The 27,333-nt window shown below is 38.1% G+C and overlaps 1 protein-coding gene across 2 annotated transcripts in view; it reads right to left on the bottom strand.

Moving 5' to 3' along the window:
- Nucleotides 1-308: 308 nt before the first annotated feature.
- lace (serine palmitoyltransferase long chain base subunit) overlaps nt 309-27,333 on the bottom strand; it is a 36,656-nt gene continuing 9,631 nt past the window's right edge. For both annotated transcript variants that reach the window (XM_090177460.1, XM_090177459.1), the window contains exons 2-11: nt 22,170-22,367; nt 6,935-7,089; nt 6,483-6,628; nt 4,701-4,919; nt 4,511-4,616; nt 4,144-4,363; nt 3,849-3,975; nt 2,997-3,132; nt 1,594-1,723; nt 309-534 (exon numbers count right to left, since the gene is read on the bottom strand). In XM_090177460.1, coding sequence (XP_090033586.1) covers nt 448-534; nt 1,594-1,723; nt 2,997-3,132; nt 3,849-3,975; nt 4,144-4,363; nt 4,511-4,616; nt 4,701-4,919; nt 6,483-6,628; nt 6,935-7,089; nt 22,170-22,358 — 1,515 coding nt within the window. In that variant the 5' untranslated portion in view covers nt 22,359-22,367 and the 3' untranslated portion in view covers nt 309-447. The remainder of the gene's footprint in view (nt 535-1,593; nt 1,724-2,996; nt 3,133-3,848; nt 3,976-4,143; nt 4,364-4,510; nt 4,617-4,700; nt 4,920-6,482; nt 6,629-6,934; nt 7,090-22,169; nt 22,368-27,333) is intronic.

The following is a 27,333-nucleotide window of genomic DNA, read 5'->3' as shown; positions in this document are numbered from 1 at the left end:
CTATGGTGGACTTCAAAATTCAATGAATGATAGCCCAATTAATTTATATATTGTATAATGGTCAAGAATCCATTATGGTAGAAATTAGACCTTATATATGTTTTATGAAGTAGACCTAGATAAGGGCAAAAAAATTAAGATAAGATATAGGCGTCCTCTTTGTATTGAAAATCACTCTAAACCTAATCTCACGATTAACTAGGTCAAACTTATCAATCAATCGATTTCCATGGTTTAATAATTTCTTCGCTAGTGTCAATATACACTAAGTTAGTTCTTTATAACAGCTACAAATAAAAAACGTATCATTTTCAAAACAGTTAGTTTTAATACCACAAAATAAATTAGCGTGTACATGGAATACAGAGTGGAATATTAGCCACGATGAAACACTAAAAAATGACCAATTTGGACATTCATATTATAAAAAATATTATCTGGTGAACTTTAGTATTGTATTTCTTTATTGGGAGGAATTCTCCTAGAGGATTTGGCATGGATCATTTCACCCACTTCACTGATGACTTCAATTGCCTACAAGAAACATTCAATTAAAACAATATAACAAAGTTACAATATTCAAAGGCCAAACATTATTCCAATATTTTTTAGTCTAAAATAGTTTGTCATTATAGGATTATACAGGACAACATTTTATGATATAGGATATAGCATAGGATTAAAATTTATGTATTACCAGATATGGTAAGGCAAATTTTCAGCTTATAAAACAGAACCATTCCAAAAAATGAAGCGCACACTTTTATTACGGATGTGACCAAAGAATATTAAGCGATGGTTTTCACTCATAAATTACCACACTAAATAAGCATTTCAAAACAGAACCATTCCAAAAAATGAAGCGCACACTTTTATTACGGATGTGACCAAAGAATATTAAGCGATGGTTTTCACTCATAAATTACCACACCAAATAAGCATTTCAAAAACATACACTAACTCCAACTTATAGGTAATTTTGGGTGAATATAATTTTTTTTGGATACTTAAGACGATACTGAACATTTCTGCGTCAAAATTATTTTGCAGAAATGAAAATAAGCTTAGATAATAGTTTTTTTAAATTAACCAAAATTAATGTTTTAGAGCGTTACTTTTTCGTTAAAGGTATAGCAGGATACACTAAATTTTCAATTTTGTGCAATATTGGGCAGGGACGAAGTATTTTCTATTTTTTCTTGGTAATATGTCCTCTAGGTCGCAATGCTAGACGGCCCACCGTGATTAGCAAGAATGAGGTTGGGGTGACGCTGCGCGCCCCCAGCATGCGAGCCGCCAACACTTTATTATATTTTGTTCTTTTTCCACAACACTTTTTTACACTAATTTATATGATTTTGGGGGGAATATAGAACCGCTGGGCTTCCTGATAAGATAATTTCATAACAAAGTTTGTATGCTTTTAACCTTTATTCAGCAGTGTAGCTGAATTTTTTCCCTGTTTATGGCCCCTCTCAATGCTTTTGAATTATTAAAATCTCCCCTGTAAGTGGAACCCTGGGCAGACTGCCCCCAACTACACCACTGCTTTAATATATGAAATAATAAAACTAATATGTTGTAAGAACTTACCTGATCTAACATTTCCTTAGTATGGGCTGCTGATAAACAGAATCGGCTCCTGCCTTCAATGAGTGAAGTTCCAGGAAATCCAACAACAACTGTGGCTACACCCCGTTGCAGAAGTAACTGAAGGAACGCTCTAAATGAAAACAATGCAAAATAGAAACATCAAATAATAAAGTTTAAACATTTATGATTTTACTGATGGTTTTTTGGCATTAATATGAAAGATTTATCATAAATTAAATGGCAACGTAGAAATGATTTTTTATTAATATACCAAGATTTGATGCTAGGTATTTAACTACCTATGGTAATTCTGAGTTCCAATAAAAATTACCAAAGAATAAGACAGTTTAAAATACCCTGTAGCAATCTCTGATTCCTATGCCTAACTTAAGAGTTTTTAATTAAATTTAAAATCTTGAGGCATGCTGAGCTGTAGTTATAAGACTGTCAGGTTCTGGGTGGCATATGCCAAACAGCATTGCCAGACGTACTTATTGTACATGTTGATAATTTCAAGCTAATTTTAGGGGCTTACTATAATTTTAACTGCGTACTATATTGTATGCTATTTTTGATAATTCCAACAAGATATACTATAATTTTAAAAATTTAGCAGTAAAACGGGTATCCAATCCCGCCAAGACACTGGGAGAGAGAAACAAACTTTGCCTCAGCCGCGGCAGCCCTCGCTATGCTCTTAAAGTTCTTTTTAGTTTTGTGACTTCTGTAATTTCCAACTTTGATCTGCTCCCTCACTATGAAAAATTAAGCTATCTCGTATAAAAAAAAAGCACTCAACCTGACTACGCGCTAATAATCAGTAAAAAATTCAAATTCTTGTTGTGTTGCGAATGTGCGATAATTTTTATGGCAAATCAATCATCCTAGTACGATAGTTTTATTTTCAGGACCTGGCAACGCTGATGCCAAACTTCATTGTGCTATTTGTTACTTGATACAAGCACCTTACTTTGGAATGCTATGCATAGTCAAGAATTTTGTTTCTTCCCAAACCAAATACATTCAATTTAACAAGAGAAACTAAAAATGATCTGCGGAGTTCTGTTTTTCTATTACCAGCAGAGCAATAAAAGGAATTGGTAGGAAATATAATTTTTCAGAGGGTTCAACCAGCCAAATCTGTCTGACGACGGAGAAAGACGGAATACTCGATAAATTAATCTGGTCTATAGAGCCATTCTCCATTGGCGTGAAATACCCAAAGTAACATGTAGATTAACTGAGCAGGGACGCACTTTATTTAACTATTTTGGCTAGCAGAACCCTTTAAGGTCCAGTCTGTGCTAGGCAGAGGTTTCTTTAACATAAAACTAAACAAGTATTAATATCAAAGAGTGTGAAAACGAAGCTTTTTTGAGAGAAGAAAAGCAAATAATTCTTACGCTAGTTTGGCTGGCATATATAGGAGTAAAGGAACTACCGGTGAAGCGTCATTCCCATAAAGTATGAAGCCTAGTTGTTCAAGCCTCTTTCGAAAATACCTAGAGTTTCTCGACAAGTTTTCAATGAGTCTTTGACCTAAACCAAAAATATAATGTTAGTCATGTTCACAGACACCAAAAAAACTATTGCCTAGTCAGTAGCAAGAGCTACAAAAGATTTTTAATCTATTTAATTTCGTTTAAGTTTCAAAAGGAATCCATCCATAACTCAACCTAGAAATGATTATCACATTCAATTTTAGTTTCAATATCACATAACGTTATTATTTGTCATTCTGGCATTGATCATGTTGAATTTGTTACCATTTCACTGTCTAACAAAACTTCTAAGCCACAATGAGAAAGGGAGAGAGTGCATGAAACTTCAGAAATAAAATGGAAGGTGCAGAACGCAATCTACGCTAAATGAACAAAGAAATTTTTATTCTGTTGTTTTAACCGCCAAACCTTGACTACAAAGGTATCGAACTGTAATCTGCCATCCTTCGTGCTGTTACTTACAAAGCAGGCTACAGAGGAAATTGTACGGTTAGCTGTGGCAAGGAGAAAGCTGTGGCTTAATTAGAGTTTGACTTCATTTGAAATACATGTTCAGTTTATTTTTTTCCATCAATTTATAACATATTTATAATAATTTCCAAACCAATAGGGCTTTTGAGACCATAAATTCTTCGACTAAAATTTTAAACCATAATGACTGTTAAGCATAAGTAATGAAACCAGAGTTTTTAACATAGGGGATATGGCATGATAATCATTCCTAGTTTCAATCATTGTACATGAATCAATTACCTTCATTAGTTCCATCTTCACCCATGATAATTCGCATGGTAGATACGATTTGTTGTGCGATTGGAGAAGACATGCTGGTTGCATAAGCAAAGCTATGTGAATTTTTCCTGATGTGATCAATTAACAACTAAAATTGAGAAATAATATTAATTCTATAAACAAGAATGAAAATGAGGTACTAATGATTTCTGACATAGTAAACTGGAAATTCGAAAAATTTTTAGATGATTACTACTCAGTTATCATTTTTACCCACTTACGTAACCTATTTTCATTTAGGAAGAACAATTCTCACTTTGCTTCCGGCGATGTAACCACCTGCAGCTCCGAAACTTTTTGTGAATGTTCCCATTAGTAAATCAACATCTTTTGGGTCGCAATTATGAAAATCAATTACACCACGACCTCTCTTTCCCAGTGCTCCAACACTATGTGCCTCATCAACGTAAAGATATGCTTTGTATTTCTTCTTCAAGGCTATTAACTTGGGAAGATCAACAATATCTCCTTCCATGCTAAAAAAATTAATTTCCACTTATGGCCAGTCTTAAAGTGCTGTTTTTACAAGTAGTATTTAGGGATTATCTTCCAATGCAGCTGCGGTCTATCTACCCGAAATTAAGGTAGTCTTATAAGAATTATTACTTCAAAACTAATCTCACCTGTATAAACCTTCAACAACAATGATAATTTTCACCCATGACCGGTGAGTTCGAGGTCTACCGAAGGCAATGGCATCTCTTAAAACCTTTTCCAAGTTTTTCATATCTGCATAAATAAAAATATTGAATTTTAGTTAGCAACTGTGTTGTGCTCACAATTTCTCCAACATAACTATAAATGATAAATTACCATTGTGCTTAAAGACTCTAATAGAAGCGCCAGAAAGACGACAGCCTAATACTAATGAAGCGTGATTCAATTCATCACTAACTATCAGCGTTCCTTTTCCAGCCAAAGTTGGAATGTTAGTGGAATTAGTAGCAAAACCCATGCCAAATACGACACTGTCTTCAACACCAAGAAAGCGAGAAACCAAAGATTCAAGTTCAGTATGACATTTATGATTTCCTGAAATGATACATTAGATAATCACTAAAAGAAAAATATATTTGACTGTTAATCTATTTGATTAAGAACTTTTAACATTGTAAACCAATTTCAATCAGAACTGTTAAAGTATTTCTCTGATACATTTCCCGATAGTGAAATGGTCAGGAGTGGTGCTTTAAAACAATTTTAACACGTAACTGCCAGAGAATGAGGGGGGCTAGCTGGATAATTAATGGCTTTCCCCTTAATTTTGCAACAACAGGTGTAAGAAAATACTTTTTTGGGACATTCCACTAGTATCACATTAACATGTTAAAATTGTTTTACAAAAATATGATCTTGTTTGCCAATACAATGAGCTTCAGCCCATATAATGAAGTATTAGCGTATATATTTTTTCATATATAGCCATGAATATTCAACTGACAAATACTCAAGACATCAGTCTTCAGGAGAGGCAGACAATATGAAACATGCCCACTTTATCCTTTAGATTGAAGGAAATAAACGTATGTTAAGGCAAATCAATATTATCATCAACATTTTCTTTTGTTTATCTGTATGGAAATTCTTTATTTTCAAACTGACACTTTACTATTTTTAGGCCAATAAGCGCTTCAAAAAATGCTATTCTCTTTTTCACAGGTTTATGTTAATTTTACTTGTAAGGATAAGTTGATCCCGCACATGCACACATTTTAATTTTTTTTTCATTTACAAGGCGCGTGCAAAATTTCACAAGCCCTTCTATATCGAAATATTAATCACTTTAAAATAGAACAATTTTACAAGCATGTCCTGGCCAGGATTTTGTTTCGGGGGGGGGGCACGCCATTGAAAAAAAAGTAAAAATATTTTTATGTATGACCATCCCCCCCTGGCTACCCCACTGGTCCTGGCTCTCTGTATTACTATTTCTAGCTGAACAGGTTTTATTTAAGTGTCTATTGGCTTACACACAAATTAATCTTGCCTCTTTGGAAATTACTAGGGATGCACCGATATATATCGGCCTATTTTCCTAATATCAATATCGGCCGATATTAGAAAAATATTTTTAGAAAAACATTAAAAAATAAGGAAATTCTCGATTAACTAACTTCTGGTAATATTTTATTTGATTGGCCGCGACACGAACGCCAGACTTCAGAAGCTAGATTATAACTTTTTTTAGACAGGAGTTACGAGTGTAAACAAATAAAAATCAGTGATATTCGATTTCTGATAGAAATTATGTATCACGTAAAATGAAAAGAATTATATTCGGATATGTTCTTGCAAACCTCTTTTCATGAAAAATTATAATAAAATGGTATGACCGTGTACCTAACAGTCTTTTACATTGATTTTGAGATATACACTACTGTTATGATAGATAACTTTCTTAATATCGGTCCATATATTGTCCAATATTACCGCCGATATTATTGGCCATGAATAGCAGATATATATCAGCCAGCCGATATCGGTGCATCCCTAGAATTTACGTTTTATATTCATGATTTTATATGAATCATTTTTATACTACTAATATAGCTTTTACTTAAAATAAAAATAAAAGAGTAACTTGGCTTACAGTACCAAGTTCATGCCTAGTACTGGCCACCCCAACACCACAGTTGCGAATCTTTTCTTCTGCAGCAGATGCACAGGGTCCATTGTTTTTTGCAAAGCCCAAGTAATTGTATGATCCAAAATTAATAGCCTGTGATTCCTCATTGGTCAGCCTGCAATATGAAGTAAAGGATTTAAAAAAAATAAATAAACATCAGCGAAAATGACAATTACCAAACGTGAAATGAGCGCTTCGAGAACTTAGGAAGGCTAGTGGTTATATTTTTTTAGCTACTCGATGGTAACGCTACCACCACATATCTCACTTTTGGCATAGCCGTAGTAAACCTAAGCAGAAGTTTAATAATGACCCCCCAATGGTTTCTAAATAATATCGGCAAGGAAACTTTTGAGGAAAGTTATCATTGATGCTCATATATAATTCGTGGACCATGTAAATGTTTTAATATTTCACCTACTTCGTCTTCCATTTGTAATCGTAGAATTCTCTTTTCTTGAGAGTTATAACTGGTCCCGGGACACTAGCAATTGGAAGGCTCCAACTGTCGCATATTCTTCGGTATACATTTCGTGTATAGAAACTTTGAAAACTTTGGTATAAAGGAACATAACCCTACAACAAGAAACGCAAATTAAACAACATAAATAGGAATACTCATACAAAAATAAAAATAGGCTTTACAAAAGATGAAAAAATTATTTTCCAATTAGAGACCCGCTTGGGCTATTTTTAACAATAGGTACTTTTGTTTTTTTTTGGGTTTTGTTTATTTTTTTAGATGTATTATTTGTCAAGGATTACAATAATGCAAAAGGTTTTAACCGCAATTTATTATTTAGAAAGATATGATAAATTTAAAATTGTTACTTGCCATCAATTTTTACCTCGGATAATATGACATATTTCGAGATTTTTGTACGTGTTGGATGAGGTAGGACTGAGGACGAATTAGATTTAACGACAAGATATTACTAAATTTTTAAAACGTGTGCAAACCGAAAATGTGTTTTCTACTTTAATACGGCTTTTTTTGGTTTTGTTTATTAATGGTCAAGGATTACAGTAATGCGAAAAGTTTTAACCGCAATTTATTATTTAGAAAGATATGATAAATTTAAAATTGTTACTTGAAAGCAATTTTGGGTTACGTGTAGAATAGCTGCCCCCCACCTGATTTTTTTATATATTTTTTTTGGATAGAGGGCAAGATGGGGATTATTTTAATTTAATTTTTTTTTTTGGCGGAAATGAATATTAACAAAGATATGAATTTTTAAACATTGGCCTTTTACAGTGAATTTTCCCTAGGACGATTCTTTAAATTCCTAGATTTTAATGCGTTGTGGATAACGTGGGGCTGATGACGAAAAATAAAATGTGGAAATGCAAAACATACTAACTTACTTTTTTATTTTCGGTATTTTCGCCGTATTTCAATGCATTTTAGGGGTTTTGGCGCGGATAATAGGTTAGGTTATTTATATTATTAGGTTAGTTGGATTAATATCGGGTTGACGATACTTGATGCGTCAGGCTTGGTACTGTCCTCTAGGTTGCGTTATAGATGGCCCATAGCTTTTTTTAGTATGGGGTTGGGGAGGCGCCGCGCGCCCCCAGCGCTCGAGCGAAGCCAGTGCGCGGCGCCGTTAGGCGCCAATACTTAAGAATAAATTCGACGTTGTATAAGTCAACATCACACAGAAGACATATAATATGACATAGAATGGTTAAAAAAAGGCTAAAATGCGTTGATATACGGGAAAAATTCCCAACCCTTAAAAGTTAGTACTGTTTTGCAATTGAACCTTTTTATTTTTAGTCATCAGTCCTACTTTATCCAACACGTACAGAAATATCGAAATATGTCGTATTTTCCGTTGTAAAAATTGTTAGCAAGTAGCAATTTTACATTGATCATATCTTTTTAAATAATAACTTGCGGTTAAAACTTTTTGCATTACTGTAATCCTTGACAAATAACAAACCAAAAAAAACAAAACAAAACACAAAAAAAAACAAAAGTACCTTTTGTTAAAAAATCCCCCTGCTGGGCATACAAAATCCAATAGTTTATTAGTTTCACATGGCCCTATGTGGCTTTATGTAAACTGAAAAGGTTAATTATAGTTGGGAACAAAAATTATAATCGGGTGAAGATGACTACTATCATAAGTAACATAATCACAATAAGTATGACAATTAACGAGATTTACAACCAAACTGATTTTCATAGTTATTGCGTAATCAAGATGTTTTCTCAGCACAGAGCCCTCTAGTGTCTACGATATGCGAGATATTTGTCAAAGGTTACAGTAATACAAAAAGTTTTAACCGCAATTTATTATTTAAAGATTTAAATGCAACATATTTCGAGATTTTTAGTACGTGTTGATGAGGTAGGACTGATGACGAATTACATTTAAAGGCAAGATATTACTAAATTTTTAAAAAGTGTGCAAACAGAAAATGTGTCATAATCACCATCTGCCAGTCAATAATTAAATTTATTATACTAAAAATTACAATAATTTTATAATAATAATTTTTTTTTAAATTAATAATTATTTAAATATTACACTATATAGTATGAATTAAATCAAAAAATCGCTTGCTAACACTCGCTACGACTTGTTTTTAACTAGCTTCTAGCATGGTTCTAGGTTGTTTTTTTCGCCAGGTCTGGGTTTTTCAGCAGCTTAAAAAGTGTAGCCCTATGACGTCATTTTACTCCAATTTTGTCGTGACGAAAAAAACGAGTTGGAGTAAGAAGGGAGTGGTTAAAGCAAGGATCCTATATGTTAGAAGGATAGGTAGCCCTCCGGCCAGCCCGTGTTTTCAAAACGCCGGCAGCGCCGTCGATATTAAGAGAGCCTCTAAACGTGGGACGTCTTGTTTCTATTCCCTCAAGGACAAATTTTGGCGGTGCTTCCCCCATGTTTTGTCCTTGACGGAATCTAAAGACGGATTCTCTTTCACGCATGACCCACCGACGGCGCTGCCATTTTTCGTCCCTTGCCTCATATCCTTCTAAAATATATCATGCTTGCTACGAATATTTATTAGCCGTAACAGCCGTAGTTTTGTTTTAAGATGGCGGCCGGTGGTAAGGTCATAAATAGAGTAATATTACCTCTTAGCCATGGCCGCCATTTTAGGCACGTTTTTTTCTCTATAGGAAAAAGCATGGGTGACGTTGCGTGATGTAGCACTATTCTATATGTGCTCATTTATTTAATAATAATAATCTGATTCAGCTAGGCTACTACCCAAGGCAGCACCTTAGGCCTAAGTCACAAAGCAACTTTTCAAGCTATTAAATAGCATTTAGGCCTAACAATTGGATTTTCGTTATTAAAAGCTTGCCACATGAGAAGAGTTTCAAAACCCGTCATGTTTTCGTGAAACGAAATTTAAGCGGACGAATTTTCTATATAAGCAGACGACAAAGCTAGATTACTCCCAGGCCCTCTACACCTCCTTTCGAGGAGGAGTATAAAGTGTAACCTTCGAGCTCTGGAACAAGCGAACAAAATTCGGGACAGGGTAAATCTTACCCCGAGAACAGGTGAATAAAACGTTTTAGGGTAAAAACAAAAGTTTACACTTTTTGTCCTCGGACAGGCGAACAAAATCACCTTCTGTAAAACCTGGTGGCAGAAATGTCAAATCTCTTAATCCACTAGAAACATGGACGTTCATACTCCCTTTAATTATTTTAATATTTAGTACGTTATTAGAATGACGATCTTAATATTTAGAATATAATTATCAATAATTATTTAATTTTAAACATTTTGACTTTTAATAAATATTAATATTTAAAATTGTAAAAAAAACTTTAGCAGTCCCTTTCCGTGAACAGAGGGCGCCATGAAATGTTTAGTAGGAGAGGCCTGAATAATAAATAACACCTCCAATACCGCTTTTGTTTGTTCTTAATTGCTAGTATTTTGTGTATTTAAAAAATTACAAAAATTCTCGACATAACTAGCACACAAGACTGTAGTAAATAATCTTATCTGTCAGGATATTTAACCCAATAAAGGCCCATTGACTGAATTAGAAACATTTTATCATATCAGCAACGGTGTCGTAATTTCCCTGAAAACGCGCATTTATTGATGGGATTTAGGGGAATCCATGCAAGACCTATTTCATTTTCAGTATCATTTTCTGCCGATCAAAAGTTCTTATCACAAGATGATAAACCGAGTGACAGGCTGACATCGAGTGAAATTGAGACGATTAGATTTCCCTTTTACAAATATAATTATGTAATACGTATAAATCGTTTAAAGGAGAACTGTCACCAAAACCAAAATTTACGAGGTTTTTTAATAGAACGATGGAAAATATATTAATGATTAATTGATTATGTCCCTGAAATGTTATAGTTATTGGAAAAGTATTTAAAAAGTTACGCTACTTTTTCCGCAACCTACATCAAACGGCTTAAAAAATTTCAGAAATCGCGGTTGAACCTACGTGCAGCGCCAAAATAATGAAGCGGCAAAAATTTGAGAAAGGGCGGCGTGTAAGACGTATAAACTACAATCTAGGTTAAAAAGCCAAGGATTATGTCGTAGCAGACGACAGTTCCGACCGAAAAACGAAAAAAACGGGGGAAAAATATTTCGTTTACGAGATGGCGCTGAAGGTAGGTTCAGCCAAGCGGTTCCGAGATTCTCGAGTCGGGGGGGGGGGGATAAAACACGAAATTTGGTTGCTTATAATAAATCAAATACTCGAAATATGAACATTAAATTTTTTGTATAACCATTTTCGGACGTCCTCTAAATAATTTTTTTTTTTTTTTTTAGAAGCTCGTTATGAGCGATTGTGACGGGTGGGACAATTCAGTCCGCTCGTCCATTTGATTAATCAGGTGCGAGATATGTGTTACGGCCACGCCAACGGGGGGATACGGTTGGGACACCCGTGGCGGAAGTATGACAACCACCCGTTGGGGGATTAGTGGTGGTCCTCACACGGCCATCCACAAACTCTGCCTCCCGGACGCCTGGGATTACAGGAGTGAGCCACAGAAAAAAAAACAGGATTTCTTTTTAGTGACATCTAGTTTCTATCGAGGTCAAGAGTCACGGAGCTAACTGTGTTCCTAGGACTTTATATTTAATTTATTTACATGTAATAATGGAATACATATCTCCTTTATTTTGTTGTATTTCCCTTGTATCTCCCTCACATTGTATTGTTTTCATGCACATACAAACTGCATATAATACATGGCCCCCACTCAAATCTTCAAATTTTTTATAGGAAAAATTGGATTATATTTCTAAAAATATAGGACTTAATAGGATTTTTTTTCAAATTTTAGGATTTTATAGGACTAAATATGCTATTTCATTTACTAACTTTATGCATTTAAAAACAAAATCTATATTTAGTGAAATAAATCTTTGATTTTTACTTGAAAAATAGAAACTATTGAACCATTTAATCACAAAAATATACTAGTAGCAAGGAGGATTAAGGAGGATTCCCTTAATCCTCCTTGCTAGTAGCTAACCATGTTAAGAATAACAAAAGTATAGACTAGAGTGACTTTGTATAGGAATTTATCCTATAGCTAAATCTAGCATTTTAAGAGAGTGGCGGGATTTGAAACGGGCAAAATATCAAAATTATAGGACTTTTTAGGGATTTTGCTAAAAATATAGGATGTTATAGGACTTTTTAGGGATTTTGCTAAAAATATAGGATGTTATAGGACTTTTTAGGGATTTTGCTAAAAATATAGCATGTTATAGGATATTTTTGAAAATATAGGATTTTAAAGGACATTTTTGAAAATATAGGATTTTATCGGAATTATAGGACCTCTGGGGGCCTGATAATATATCCTCTGTATACGTATAATTTGTATTGTCCACTGTCTTAACGTGATGGGTCTTAGACCTCTTGTTAATAAAAGAACTAAAGAACTGTCCCTTAGTATAAAAAGTTTATTTTCGTTTTACACGGCTGGCTATATAAGGATGTGGAACCTACGGGAGAGGCAGCTCAAAGCCTCAAACCCTTGGACATAAAACTACAACGGAGCCATCTAGTGGGGAAAATGTGAACTATGACCACGTGTTTGGTTTAGGAACTGGATAAAAAATTATATTTTTATGGCACCTAGAATCGCTACGACAGTTGTCAAAGCAACAATATTTCCCCAGAATTAAATTTAAAACTTAACATTCATCGCATCTTTCTCTGAAATTATATAGTTTTCGGGCTAATTTCTTCGACATGGCCTAAGCTAAAAACCGTTAAAGTTCGAAATACTGTCTAGCAGACGAATGTTTTGGTAACTCCTCTAGAGGTTACATTGAAGCTTTGTAGGTGGCGCTAAAAACGTTATGTCCAAGTATTTGACACACCAGGCAACAGCTGTAGCCGAGCCGCGAGGCATTGGTCGGGGGAATACAAATTTCTTCTCCAGGTACACTTTAATCCTAATAGGTGGAACTACCCAGCGCTGTTAGACGTACCATAATTATGGTACAAATCTATAATTTTAGGTAGAAATTTGGGTTGTACCATAATTTTAGCGATGTACCATATGGTACGCTTATTTACAATAATTTTGATAGGCTGTACTATAATTTCCATATTTTTTTAAATAGTATCATATTCTCAAAAAAAATCCGATTTCAATAACAAAGTCATTGCACGATTTCACTTTCTGGTGTTATGAACACCGTGTTCAGTTACTTCAGCCCCGCTTTCTCGTAACGGCTGCGGTAGCACTGCGCTAGGCAGGTTTGCAACTTAGTCCTCTCTTGAGTCTTCTCTTTCAAGCTACGGCAGTCCATGGGCAGTCTCAGACTTGGTCGTAGAATAAAACACTGATCTGGCAACCAGAACAGAGGAGCGTTCAAGCCAATAGTTGATTTTATAAAAGGTCTTTACGCTTGCCCAACTTGTTGAAATGTTGCCCTGGAATAGTTCAGCCAATGCCTAAGAATGAGTTCATAAGCTCTTTAGTGGGAGAGAAAACGGATCCACAGCTGAAGCGGGGAGGCAACATTTCAACAATATGGCCAAGGTTATTTTATAAAAAGAACTATTATATGAACCTAGCGTTCAAGGGTCCGTAGCGTCGCGTGGTCTGTCACTGTTGTCGGCAGTTATTTATAAAAGTGATTTACTATGGTCGAATGACAGGTCAAGTATTTCAAGAACATGTAAATCTTTGAGGAAAACGCTTAAAACGACTACAGCATTACTTTAAGATTTGAAATTCCCGCCAAACTAGCTAAACACGTCATAAATGGGAGGTGCAATAATTTTGAGAAGAATTCAATAATTTTTTATCATCGATACCATAATTTCCGTTTTAAAATCTGACAGCGCTGGAACTACCTATTCGTACCTTGCTCGTAGGTGTAGCGCCTGTAGCCTGTTTTCGTCGCCAACGTAACGAGTAAGAAACGCATTATCGACCATTTTTAACTTTTTGAGTTTTAACGCTCCTACTACTAATTTTAGGGCGCTGATTCTAAATTTGAAGTCCATTTTTTTCTATTTGGTCTAGTTTCCGAGATGTGAAAATGCAAAAACGCATTTAAATCGAAAATTACGAAAGTACTCCGCAGAAATGCATTAACGACCGTCGGAAATTTGCAGAAACCTCGACAGAAACGCATTATGCCGTTATTAACCAATAAGAGGGTAACAGTTACTCAGTATTATTATACCCCATAATGCGTTTCTTCCAAGATTTTTGCCAAATATAAACGTACAAAACGCATTATGTCAAATTATTCTGAGACTTACTTAATTTTGGCGATAGTCATTGTTATATTTATATTGCAGACTAAAAAGCTACGTTCACACTTACCCCTAAATTCGCTTCGTTTAGATAACTGGTTTTTAAAACCAACGTGAGAAATCGCTTCGTGTTGGTTCGGGAAGCAACTCGTCCAAAGTCGGTTCGCTTAGAATCGCTTTCAAAACGACAAGGCGGGGAAGTAAAATTGCTCGTATTTTCAGAAATAATGGGGATAAAATTCTAAATAATGTCAAATAATATTACTATATGTATAGTAAACATGATTAACTAATTGTTTTGGGATACATTTTAGTATTTTCAAAATTCTAGTCATAATTTGAAATGGCGTTAAGCCTTAGCTATAAGCGAACCGGGGTGAAGCGGTTTCGCAAGTGTGAAACAGGATTTATCGTCGGTGGTCAAAACTGGCATACAAACCGACCTAAACTGGGCTTTAGGCTCTAGTGTGAACGTGGCCAAAGAAACCCCTAAATTTTAAGTTACCTAAATACGGTAGCATTGTTATTTTCATAAGAATAAAAAAAAATCGATTTATCTCTAAATGCCATTTTTGGAGATAATGCGTTTCCGAAACGTAGGGAAGCGTGGTCAAATGGTGTGACGTGAAATGATGTCATGGCGGCAGTTTCAAGGCGGGCTAAGCTAAGACGGTGGCACTTGTACACGGGGAGAAAGCGCTCCACTAATTTCCGAAATCTAATAATAAAAATGCTCAAATTGCTTATATCTAGCCTCATTACTTCGAAAACGCTCAAATTGCCCGATTTAAAAATTAAGTTTTTGACAGTACCTTTACATTGTGAGGTATAGCGGACTTATTTACCCGCTTTTATACCCTAAAATGGCCGCAAAATTAATTTTAAGATCCCAAAATTGCTTATATCTAGCTCTCATTACAAAAAGTGAAAGTTAAGTTTTAGTTTTTTCAATATTTCTAATTCATTTCTCAATATTTTTTTAATAAAAAAAGTGGTTTTAACCATGGTTTTTGGTGGTTTAAACCAGGGTGAATTATACCAGTCTGGCTGGTTCTTGCAGGTGGGGTGGCGGAGTGGTAAGCACTTTCGCCTCGCAGCAAGAGGAGCCGGGTTCGATCCCAGCTTGTGGCACTGGTTGCAAACTCGGAACTACATCTTCCGCGTTGAGTTTGCAAGTTCTCTCCCCACTGTATTCAGGGGTTTTCTCCCGAGCTCTTCGGTTTCCCCTTCCATAAAAACCTTGTCGGGGTTAACGGTAATACTGAGTGTAGGGAGCTGTTGGCTCGCGTGGCTTGCCACAACCCTCCTACGCATTGTAACCCGGCCACCTGAATTAATGGCATTAAAAGTCGCTGGATGATGGGTATTAGCCTAGCTGATTGTTTTTATTTATTTATTTATTATTATTATTAATATTATTAACGCTGCTTAGTCAGGGTAACCAGGGAAATTAATCGGAAAATTTATAGGAAATATTAACGCGAATTATAATAAAAAATAGGATACAAAATAAAAGAAAATATAGGAAACACCATTGGCCAGAGTTGGCATAGAACCAGCCATACCAGTTATAGCCACCTGGTTAAAACCGGTTATAGCCACTTGAAAAAATCCAGAATGTTTTGGCTTTTTTTCAAAACAAATTACAATATGAATATTTTAGTAAATTATTAGTTTTTATTTAGAAATTTAGTTTATTTTTTGTTTCATATTTAGAAACCGGTTTACTTTTACCAGTTTTTCGGTAGGTTTAAAGTTCCAAAGTCCGCTGCCTCGCTTCTGTCGGTGCGTCATACACAAAAACTAGGGGGAATTTCCAGAGGAAATCAAAAGAATTCAGTTATTTTATATAGTTATTTCGCTTTATTTGTTTAGTTCCTTATTTACGACAATAACTGCAGACAATTTCTACTTATATAATTAAAAGGCACTGTTTATATTTTAGCCGGTTATAACCGAAAAGAAAAACCGGTTATAGCCAAGTAAAACCACTGGTCTGGATTTTTTCCATAAAAGCCGGCTTTTTTCCAATCCTGCCATAGGCAAGATAAAAGAAAATATAAGAAATTGGCCAAATGAAGTAAAATATAGGAAATCAGGTAAAATTAAAAGAATTTATAGAAAGGCATTGAAAATATAGGAAGTCTGGTCATCCTGCTTTTTATTTACTACGACTCGATATTCATGGTTGCATATGCTAATGACTAGATTCGTCACCGAAACGAGTCTAGTTGGCGCCGGCGTCTGCTATATTAGTGTACCGTGTTTTATCGCGAAAATAAACCAATCAATTCCAAATTAAAATACTTTACAAGTTCCATTTTGATTGGGGCCTTGGGTATTAGCCTAGCTTAAATTCAAGCTACTGTCTACCAAACGCTAATAAGGTCTGCTAATACGCTAGTTTTCACGGCAGCCAAAAGAGGGCGTAGCTATAGGTTTCAGTCGCGAATATGTATCAGTAATATCAAGAACTAATTTACGCAAGCACGAACCTGGGACTGCAACTTATAGCTCTGGTATTATGCTTTTATTACAATGCCCCGCCCCTTTTTAAGCCCCATCTTTATTTTAGGTTTAGAGCACCATCTTTTGAAAAGAATACGAAACATTATTCATAAGTATTAAATTAATTAAAAACAATTAGTAATAAGTGATATAGCGTATTAAATAAATTTAATTCATATTATTTTCGTTTTATACATAATGTAATTATAATCATTAGTAATTAATAGTACAAAAAGGTAATCATTTGATATTTAACATTTAACTTACAAAAATAGAACATTTGTAGAACAACGTGGAATGAAGAAGGTTTTTAACTCCGACCATGCTGCAGATGGCGCTACAAAACACAAGGGGGCTTTCCCATTTCTATTGCGTAAGTTCCAATTAACACGTGACATTGGAAGTTCCCCATTGCCTAAATCGGTTCTTTCTCGTGGAAGTTCCTCATAGCCTAAATCGGTTCTTTCTCGTGGAAGTTCCTCATAGCCTAAATCGGTTCTTTCTCGTGGAAGTTCCCCATAGCCTAAATCGGTTCTTTCTCGTGGAAGTTCCTCATAGCCTAAATCGGTTCTTTCTCGTGGAAGTTCCCCATGGCCTAAATCGGTTCTTTCTCGTGGAAGTTCCCCATGGCCTAAATCGGTTCTTTCTCGTGGAAGTTCCCCATGGCCTAAATCGGTTCTTTCTCGTGGAAGTTCCCCATGGCCTAAATCGGTTCTTTCTCGTGGAAGTTCCCCATGGCCTAAATCGGTTCTTTCTCGTGGAAGTTCCCCATGGCCTAAATCGGTTCTTTCTCGTGGAAGTTCCCCATGGCCTAAATCGGTTCTTTCTCGTGGAAGTTCCCCATGGCCTAAATCGGTTCTTTCTCGTGGAAGTTCCTCATGGCCTAAATCGGTTCTTTCTCGTGGAAGTTCCCCATGGCCTAAATCGGTTCTTTCTCGTGGAAGTTCCTCATGGCCTAAATCGGTTCTTTCTCGTGGAAGTTCCCCATGGCCTAAATCGGTTCTTTCTCGTGGAAGTTCCTCATAGCCTAAATCGGTTCTTTCTCGTGGAAGTTCCCCATGGCCTAAATCGGTTCTTTCTCGTGGAAGTTCCCCATGGCCTAAATCGGTTCTTTCTCGTGGAAGTTCCCCATGGCCTAAATCGGTTCTTTCTCGTGGAAGTTCCCCATGGCCTAAATCGGTTCTTTCTCGTGGAAGTTCCCCATGGCCTAAATCGGTTCTTTCTCGTGGAAGTTCCCCATTGCCTAAATCGGTTCTTTCTCGTGGAAGTTCCTCATAGCCTAAATCGGTTCTTTCTCGTGGAAGTTCCTCATAGCCTAAATCGGTTCTTTCTCGTGGAAGTTCCCCATAGCCTAAATCGGTTCTTTCTCGTGGAAGTTCCTCATAGCCTAAATCGGTTCTTTCTCGTGGAAGTTCCCCATGGCCTAAATCGGTTCTTTCTCGTGGAAGTTCCCCATGGCCTAAATCGGTTCTTTCTCGTGGAAGTTCCCCATGGCCTAAATCGGTTCTTTCTCGTGGAAGTTCCCCATGGCCTAAATCGGTTCTTTCTCGTGGAAGTTCCCCATGGCCTAAATCGGTTCTTTCTCGTGGAAGTTCCCCATGGCCTAAATCGGTTCTTTCTCGTGGAAGTTCCCCATGGCCTAAATCGGTTCTTTCTCGTGGAAGTTCCCCATGGCCTAAATCGGTTCTTTCTCGTGGAAGTTCCTCATGGCCTAAATCGGTTCTTTCTCGTGGAAGTTCCCCATGGCCTAAATCGGTTCTTTCTCGTGGAAGTTCCTCATGGCCTAAATCGGTTCTTTCTCGTGGAAGTTCCCCATGGCCTAAATCGGTTCTTTCTCGTGGAAGTTCCCCATGGCCTAAATCGGTTCTTTCTCGTGGAAGTTCCCCATGGCCTAAATCGGTTCTTTCTCGTGGAAGTTCCCCATGGCCTAAATCGGTTCTTTCTCGTGGAAGTTCCCCATGGCCTAAATCGGTTCTTTCTCGTGGAAGTTCCTCATGGCCTAAATCGGTTCTTTCTCGTGGAAGTTCCCCATGGCCTAAATCGGTTCTTTCTCGTGGAAGTTCCCCATGGCCTAAATCGGTTCTTTCTCGTGGAAGTTCCCCATGGCCTAAATCGGTTCTTTCTCGTGGAAGTTCCCCATGGCCTAAATCGGTTCTTTCTCGTGGAAGTTCCCCATGGCCTAAATCGGTTCTTTCTCGTGGAAGTTCCCCATGGCCTAAATCGGTTCTTTCTCGTGGAAGTTCCTCATGGCCTAAATCGGTTCTTTCTCGTGGAAGTTCCCCATGGCCTAAATCGGTTCTTTCTCGTGGAAGTTCCCCATGGCCTAAATCGGTTCTTTCTCGTGGAAGTTCCTCATGGCCTAAATCGGTTCTTTCTCGTGGAAGTTCCCCATGGCCTAAATCGGTTCTTTCTCGTGGAAGTTCCCCATGGCCTAAATCGGTTCTTTCTCGTGGAAGTTCCCCATGGCCTAAATCGGTACTTTCTCGTGGAAGTTCCTCATGGCCTAAATCGGTTCTTTCTCGTGGAAGTTCCTCATGGCCTAAATCGGTTCTTTCTCGTGGAAGTTCCCCATGGCCTAAATCGGTTCTTTCTCGTGGAAGTTCCCCATGGCCTAAATCGGTTCTTTCTCGTGGAAGTTCCTCATAGCCTAAATCGGTTCTTTCTCGTGGAAGTTCCTCATGGCCTAAATCGGTCCTTTCTCGTGGAAGTTCCCCATGGCCTAAATCGGTTCTTTCTCGTGGAAGTTCCTCATAGCCTAAATCGGTCCTTTCTCGTGGAAGTTCCTCATGGCCTAAATCGGTCCTTTCTCGTGGAAGTTCCCCATTGCCTAAATCGGTTCTTTCTCGTGGAAGTTCCTCATAGCCTAAATCGGTTCTTTCTCGTGGAAGTTCCCCATGGCCTAAATCGGTTCTTTCTCGTGGAAGTTCCCCATGGCCTAAATCGGTTCTTTCTCGTGGAAGTTCCTCATGGCCTAAATCGGTTCTTTCTCGTGGAAGTTCCCCATGGCCTAAATCGGTTCTTTCTCGTGGAAGTTCCCCATGGCCTAAATCGGTTCTTTCTCGTGGAAGTTCCCCATGGCCTAAATCGGTTCTTTCTCGTGGAAGTTCCTCATAGCCTAAATCGGTTCTTTCTCGTGGAAGTTCCTCATGGCCTAAATCGGTCCTTTCTCGTGGAAGTTCCCCATGGCCTAAATCGGTTCTTTCTCGTGGAAGTTCCTCATAGCCTAAATCGGTCCTTTCTCGTGGAAGTTCCTCATGGCCTAAATCGGTCCTTTCTCGTGGAAGTTCCCCATGGCCTAAATCGGTCCTTTCTCGTGGAAGTTCCCCATGGCCTAAATCGGTCCTTTCTCGTGGAAGTTCCTCATGGCCTAAATCGGTCCTTTCTCGTGGAAGTTCCCCATGGCCTAAATCGGTTCTTTCTCGTGGAAGTTCCTCATAGCCTAAATCGGTTCTTTCTCGTGGAAGTTCCTCATAGCCTAAATCGGTTCTTTCTCGTGGAAGTTCCCCATTGCCTAAATCGGTTCTTTCTCGTGGAAGTTCCCCATGGCCTAAATCGGTTCTTTCTCGTGGAAGTTCCCCATGGCCTAAATCGGTTCTTTCTCGTGGAAGTTCCCCATGGCCTAAATCGGTTCTTTCTCGTGGAAGTTCCCCATGGCCTAAATCGGTTCTTTCTCGTGGAAGTTCCCCATGGCCTAAATCGGTCCTTTCTCGTGGAAGTTCCCCATGGCCTAAATCGGTCCTTTCTCGTGGAAGTTCCTCATGGCCTAAATCGGTTCTTTCTCGTGGAAGTTCCCCATGGCCTAAATCGGTTCTTTCTCGTGGAAGTTCCCCATGGCCTAAATCGGTTCTTTCTCGTGGAAGTTCCCCATGGCCTAAATCGGTTCTTTCTCGTGGAAGTTCCCCATGGCCTAAATCGGTTCTTTCTCGTGGAAGTTCCTCATAGCCTAAATCGGTCCTTTCTCGTGGAAGTTCCTCATGGCCTAAATCGGTCCTTTCTCGTGGAAGTTCCCCATGGCCTAAATCGGTCCTTTCTCGTGGAAGTTCCTCATGGCCTAAATCGGTCCTTTCTCGTGGAAGTTCCCCATGGCCTAAATCGGTCCTTTCTCGTGGAAGTTCCCCATGGCCTAAATCGGTTCTTTCTCGTGGAAGTTCCTCATAGCCTAAATCGGTTCTTTCTCGTGGAAGTTCCCCATGGCCTAAATCGGTTCTTTCTCGTGGAAGTTCCCCATGGCCTAAATCGGTTCTTTCTCGTGGAAGTTCCCCATGGCCTAAATCGGTTCTTTCTCGTGGAAGTTCCCCATGGCCTAAATCGGTTCTTTCTCGTGGAAGTTCCCCATGGCCTAAATCGGTTCTTTCTCGTGGAAGTTCCCCATGGCCTAAATCGGTTCTTTCTCGTGGAAGTTCCTCATAGCCTAAATCGGTCCTTTCTCGTGGAAGTTCCTCATAGCCTAAATCGGTCCTTTCTCGTGGAAGTTCCTCATAGCCTAAATCGGTCCTTTCTCGTGGAAGTTCCTCATGGCCTAAATCGGTCCTTTCTCGTGGAAGTTCCTCATGGCCTAAATCGGTCCTTTCTCGTGGAAGTTCCCCATGGCCTAAATCGGTTCTTTCTCGTGGAAGTTCCCCATGGCCTAAATCGGTTCTTTCTCGTGGAAGTTCCCCATGGCCTAAATCGGTTCTTTCTCGTGGAAGTTCCCCATGGCCTAAATCGGTTCTTTCTCGTGGAAGTTCCCCATGGCCTAAATCGGTTCTTTCTCGTGGAAGTTCCCCATGGCCTAAATCGGTTCTTTCTCGTGGAAGTTCCCCATGGCCTAAATCGGTTCTTTCTCGTGGAAGTTCCCCATGGCCTAAATCGGTTCTTTCTCGTGGAAGTTCCCCATGGCCTAAATCGGTTCTTTCTCGTGGAAGTTCCCCATGGCCTAAATCGGTTCTTTCTCGTGGAAGTTCCCCATGGCCTAAATCGGTTCTTTCTCGTGGAAGTTCCCCATGGCCTAAATCGGTTCTTTCTCGTGGAAGTTCCCCATGGCCTAAATCGGTTCTTTCTCGTGGAAGTTCCCCATGGCCTAAATCGGTTCTTTCTCGTGGAAGTTCCCCATGGCCTAAATCGGTTCTTTCTCGTGGAAGTTCCCCATGGCCTAAATCGGTTCTTTCTCGTGGAAGTTCCCCATGGCCTAAATCGGTTCTTTCTCGTGGAAGTTCCCCATGGCCTAAATCGGTTCTTTCTCGTGGAAGTTCCCCATGGCCTAAATCGGTTCTTTCTCGTGGAAGTTCCCCATGGCCTAAATCGGTTCTTTCTCGTGGAAGTTCCCCATGGCCTAAATCGGTTCTTTCTCGTGGAAGTTCCCCATGGCCTAAATCGGTTCTTTCTCGTTCCCCATCTGTTGCGCTGAGACGCAAAGTTACCTCTCTGTCTTTTTCGACCGCGCCGAATGTTTTCTCGATGCCAGTTCTGCGCATAAAATCCCTCAGGTGGCCGAAAATGGTGAGGACCAGGTAGCTGAGGTACGTCAGCATGGCCAAGTGCAGCGGCGTCTCTTCCGGACCTTCGACCCGGACACTTTGTTTCACGGCTTTAGACGTCTGTTTGTTCATTCTTAATACCTGAAACAACACCAGGATCCCAATTAAAATTACTGTTTAACGTCGCGTATCTGCTGCCACTGACCTAGGCCTTCCATTATTTAAAAAAAAACGTTTTTATAAAATAAAATAAAAATAAAATCAATTTTCTTATAATAATATTTTATTATCTGTAAAAAAAAGCTAGTTTCACTTATTGTGCCCAGGTTTGGACTTAAGGATATGTATTTAGTAGTCAGCCTGACTAGTGAGCCTCCTACCTTAATTTATTTTAGTAGTCACTGACTAGTGGGGGTAAAAAGAGGGTATAAAAACGAGAAGGACAGCCAACATTTTGCTTTACCCGTCAGAATTAAAATAGGAATTTATTATCACTTGAGTTATATGATGTTATTTTTTTCAAAATAAAATGGGATTGATCAATTTATAATACGCCATATTCGCCATTATATATGAATATTGAGGTAAATTTATCACTAGTCTTATTGATTATTGAGCCCCCAGGTTTCGATTAATTTTAGTAGTCAAAAGCGGTGACTAGTGCCTTATGTCCAACCCTGATATTTATGCCCAGATGTCCCGATACCATAATAAAAAAAAACATGAATGATAGCATAAGTATATAATATAATTACATATGTGTGACACTTCCTATTCTTCACACGCAAAAGTTTTACTGAGAGCTATTCGCGAGACAGACTGCATTACGGGCTTCGTCGCCATTTTGCGTCCACTTGCTAACGCGTCACACATAGCCTTTGACAGCGCCTCGCTAGGGGGAGATTTTCTTCTTGTGATGACGTCATTCCGTTACTAGCTCTCAGTAAAATATTCCCCAAAGTGACAAACTTAGGGAACTATATTATAACTTATGATGATTGATAGTGATAAGAGAAAAAACAAACTATCGCCAACCACGAAACTTGTCTAGGCCGGCATTAAAGGCTGAAACGGAGGACTTTGCTTTAACTTAACTTGGGAGTTCATTCCAAGGGTACCCTTTTAGTAAAAAAAACACTTGACAAGTCAAGCCATTACAGGGTTGCCAAAAACAGGTTTTTGCCGGGACATGTGGGAAAAACTGGTAAAAACCCGAAAAAAGTGGAAAAAACTCTTAATGCTAAATTAATCATTGATATATCTAATAAGTGACTAATTTGGTCATTGCAAATAGGAGAGATCAGAAAAGGCCAGAAGAAGAGTGAATAGAATAGAAGAATATACCGCTTTTATTATTTATTTTTTTATTGAATTTTGCCACTAGAGGTGGAAAAACCATGGAAGTACGATTTTCTACACGGTTTTTAACAGGAAAACAATAGGTGGAAAAAACCGCGGAAAAATCTAGTTTTTTCCTAGAAAAAAACCGGGGTTTATTTGTACCCTTGACAAAATTGTGCCAACACTGAGCCACTACATCTGTTTTTAAATATAAGCTTAGGTGGTTTCTTTTCGCCTGTTCTCGGACTAAAAGCAGTGGCGTAGCTGATGGTCCGCAGGGCCCGCGGTGCGGGGGGGGTCTCGAGCTTCGGGGGGGGGGGGCGCTAACCATAAATAAATTAAAAAAGGGGGGCCTCAAGAGATTTTTTTGCGGGGGGCCCTCTGAGTTCTCAGCTACGCCACTGACTAAAAGTGTACTCTTTTTACTCTAAAACGTTTTTTTCACCTGTTCCAGTGATGAGAATTACTCCGCCCCACAAACTATTCGCTTGTTCCGGAGTATTAGGGCTACTATTTTTACTCCTTCTGAAAAGGAGGTGTATAGGAGTAATAGGCGAAACTATAAAGTAAATTTGGTTTTAACCAACTTGTTAAAATGGGGAAACAAAATCACGTGACTACGATATTACAGCCAACTTCAATTCGGTAACTCGTGTTCATAGTTGGCCGTGCCACGGTAAAGAAAAAAATTATTCCATCCAGATACTGCAGACAGCTAATTAACTTTAACCTTTCTATTACAAGATGGTTTAAATAATAATAATAATAAATAATTTAGATGAACCGATCAAAATTTAAACAGCCATTAGCAAAAGAAAAAGAATAATAATTCGTATTTCTTAGGATAGATGGCGTTGCAGTTCTCCACAAAATCACGTGACTACCATCTTTTTAGTTTCGCCTATTGGATTTTGTTGTCTGCTAGCCAGACTTTATCTGCTAAAAAGGCCACAGGCAGCCATTTTTTTACTCCGACTCGAACCATGGAACTAACTAACGAGCGTTCTTTAACAACCCCGCCCGCTTTTTTACCCCCCCCCCCCCGAACAAGATTTGGTGATTCAATCCGGAAACCATTAGGATCTTCACGCCACCCATCGGTAGTTTTAGAAACTAAAATGCCGATTTTCGTGAATATGCGCGCCAAAAGTTCGTCTGCTAATGCGCTTTTTTAGTAGAAGTTACCTGTACCTAATTATCGTTAACTAAATGAGAAAATATGGTAAGACCTAAGATATGCGTGTATTTCCAAAACAAACGCACCTGATAAACTATTATTGTCTTGAAAGGGTGGCCTTTTTTTCGATTTCTCGTTTATAGGAATTCCTATCATTTCATATGCATTTGACATAAACATTATTACCCTGCTATCGTCCTTGTTATTACAGATTACACGGTTAATTAACTACCGTCGTAATTATCATAGCTTAAACGGTTAATTAACTACCTTCGTCATTATCACAGCTTTAACGCATTAGGAATCTACAAATTTTAAGCCTTGTTTATAACCCGCGTAGCAGACCGCAATTTTCCGCAAAAGATTTTTTCCCCCTCCGATTGTCGTCCCTCCCTTTCAACACAAAATGAATCACCTATCCGGAGTTGCGCGTAATTCTCGCTAGGCGCGTTGTCAAAATACAATTTTCAGGTTTTCTTATTTGTGACCCGTCCCTAGCGTTAGTTGGTTCCATGCTCGAACTATTCGCCACCACAGAATCGGAGTAAAATGACGTCATAGCCTTACTCTTCTTACCCTACTCCGAAATCCCGGAACAAGCGAAAATAAACCACCTATCGTTTTAGATTGCGAAGACCCGTGACAAGTTTCGTGGTTCTCGTCCGAACTCTTTCAAAATGGTCCATGTCCGTCACGAGTTGGGGAGACAGTAATCCAGGTGGGGACGAACGTACAGATTATACAAAATTTTCAAGGCTTTTAGAAGACACCCAAGAGTCAAGAGCATCAACATCTCACTGCAGCTTAAAAGACTATTTAGTGGACTTTCACCTAAATTATATATCCCGTGTAAAAACTAATGTTTAAAATTACCGTAATTTATGTTATTGACCAATTTACAAACGATCCAATGAACGCGAGGGGTACCTATAAGTACCCGCCTTTTGATTTCGACGCTTGCGACATCTATTTAAAAAAAGAGTTACTACACGTCGAGTCGACACCAGGGTTGGACAGAAGGATATTGTTTTTAGTGGTCAGCCTGACTAGTGAGCCTCCTATACATGAATGTATTATTATTTATTAATATTTAGCTAGTGAAAAATTTACCTAAATATTCATAAATAATGGCGAATATGGCGTTTCTAAAAATTCATGAATCCCATTTTATTTTTAAAAAAAAATCACATGTAACCAAAAGTGTGTCAATCGGACCTATTTCTTAATTAATGAAAATAAGATGGGAATCTGACCAATTTTGAAAAAAAAAAATTGAAAATGCTAAAAAATAAAAAATAATGAAAAGTTCGAAATTTATCAAAATTGTGACAGGGGGTATCCTCAAAATTGGTCAAATTCACATGTCATTTTCAATAGGAAAATTTCCATTTTGTGTTGTCAAAAACATTTTTGGTTGCCATGGCAAAACGGTTGCCTATGGAGAAATTTCCCTTTAGAGTTTTTCAAGTTACATGAAGGTCTACCAAACCCCAGAGTTTGAACCAAATCGGTGTGTTACACCTCGGGTCGTCTCCTTGTAAGTAGCGCTGGTCAAAGTTGTGTATTTTTGGATTTTTCGTCGTTCTGTGGAGATGCTATCGCCATCTACTTACGATATAATACCATAGACTAAAAAAAGATCCAGAGAGGCGACAATAAATAGTCTTTTATGTGGTCGATCTCGAGTCGAGCATTCATTAAACCTTTAGCATACGAAAGTACAGGGATTATCACACTTTTGGTAATTATGTCACTTTTGATATAATTTTGTGATAAGAAACTCCAATTTTAATTCTGAAGGGTAAAGCAAAAGGTTGGCTGTCCTTCTCGTTTTTATACCCTCTTTTTACCCCCACTAGTCAGTGACTACTAAAATAAATTAAGGATATGTTTTTAGTGAGCGTCCTATCTTATGTCCAGCCCTGGCCGACACTTTTTTTAAATTTTGTTCACAAGTATCGCCGCCTACCGACCGAGTTTAAATTTAATATATGAAAGCTGTCTGCTAGCTCAAAATTCCCTTTGCACAACATTGTAATTCAAAAGTCGTCTGCTATTTCTTCGCATATTTAGTGGACGGATATTAAGGCAGATGGCGCTATATTTCCTAAGCTCGAACTTAGTGACGTAACCGGAAATACCTCAAGGGGGGGTCGAAATATGTGAGTGTTAAGAGGGGGGTCGAGAAGGGGGTGGAAATTTAGTACAGTCCAAGGTAGGCCCAAGGGGGGTCTGGACCCGGAAACCCCAACCCCTTGTCTACGCCACTGTCTCGAAGCCTGTAAATAATCGTACAGTAACTTAAAGCAAGTGTCGGCTCGACGTGAATTAGCTCTTTTTTCAACAGATGTCGCTAGCGTCTTATTAAGTCGCGGCTAGAGCTTGTTAAATGCCAGGTAATTGGAAAGTTATTTTTTTAATTTACATTATTAGTATTCTAATTTATAAATAATAACAATAAACAAAAATAATAAATTAATTAAAAATAATATTAGGCGATAGCATAAATTGATTTGGTCTTAGCTAACTTGTTAAAATGTTCCCAGAAATTCGTCATAGCACTACCAACTTCTGTAACGCGCTTCCGCG

Source organism: Leiobunum rupestre, chromosome 6, assembly GCF_980474605.1.
Source record: "Leiobunum rupestre chromosome 6, qqLeiRupe1.1.hap1, whole genome shotgun sequence".
NCBI classification, from domain to species: Eukaryota; Metazoa; Arthropoda; class Arachnida; order Opiliones; family Sclerosomatidae; genus Leiobunum; species Leiobunum rupestre.
This window is presented reverse-complemented; position numbering and strand designations above follow the sequence as displayed.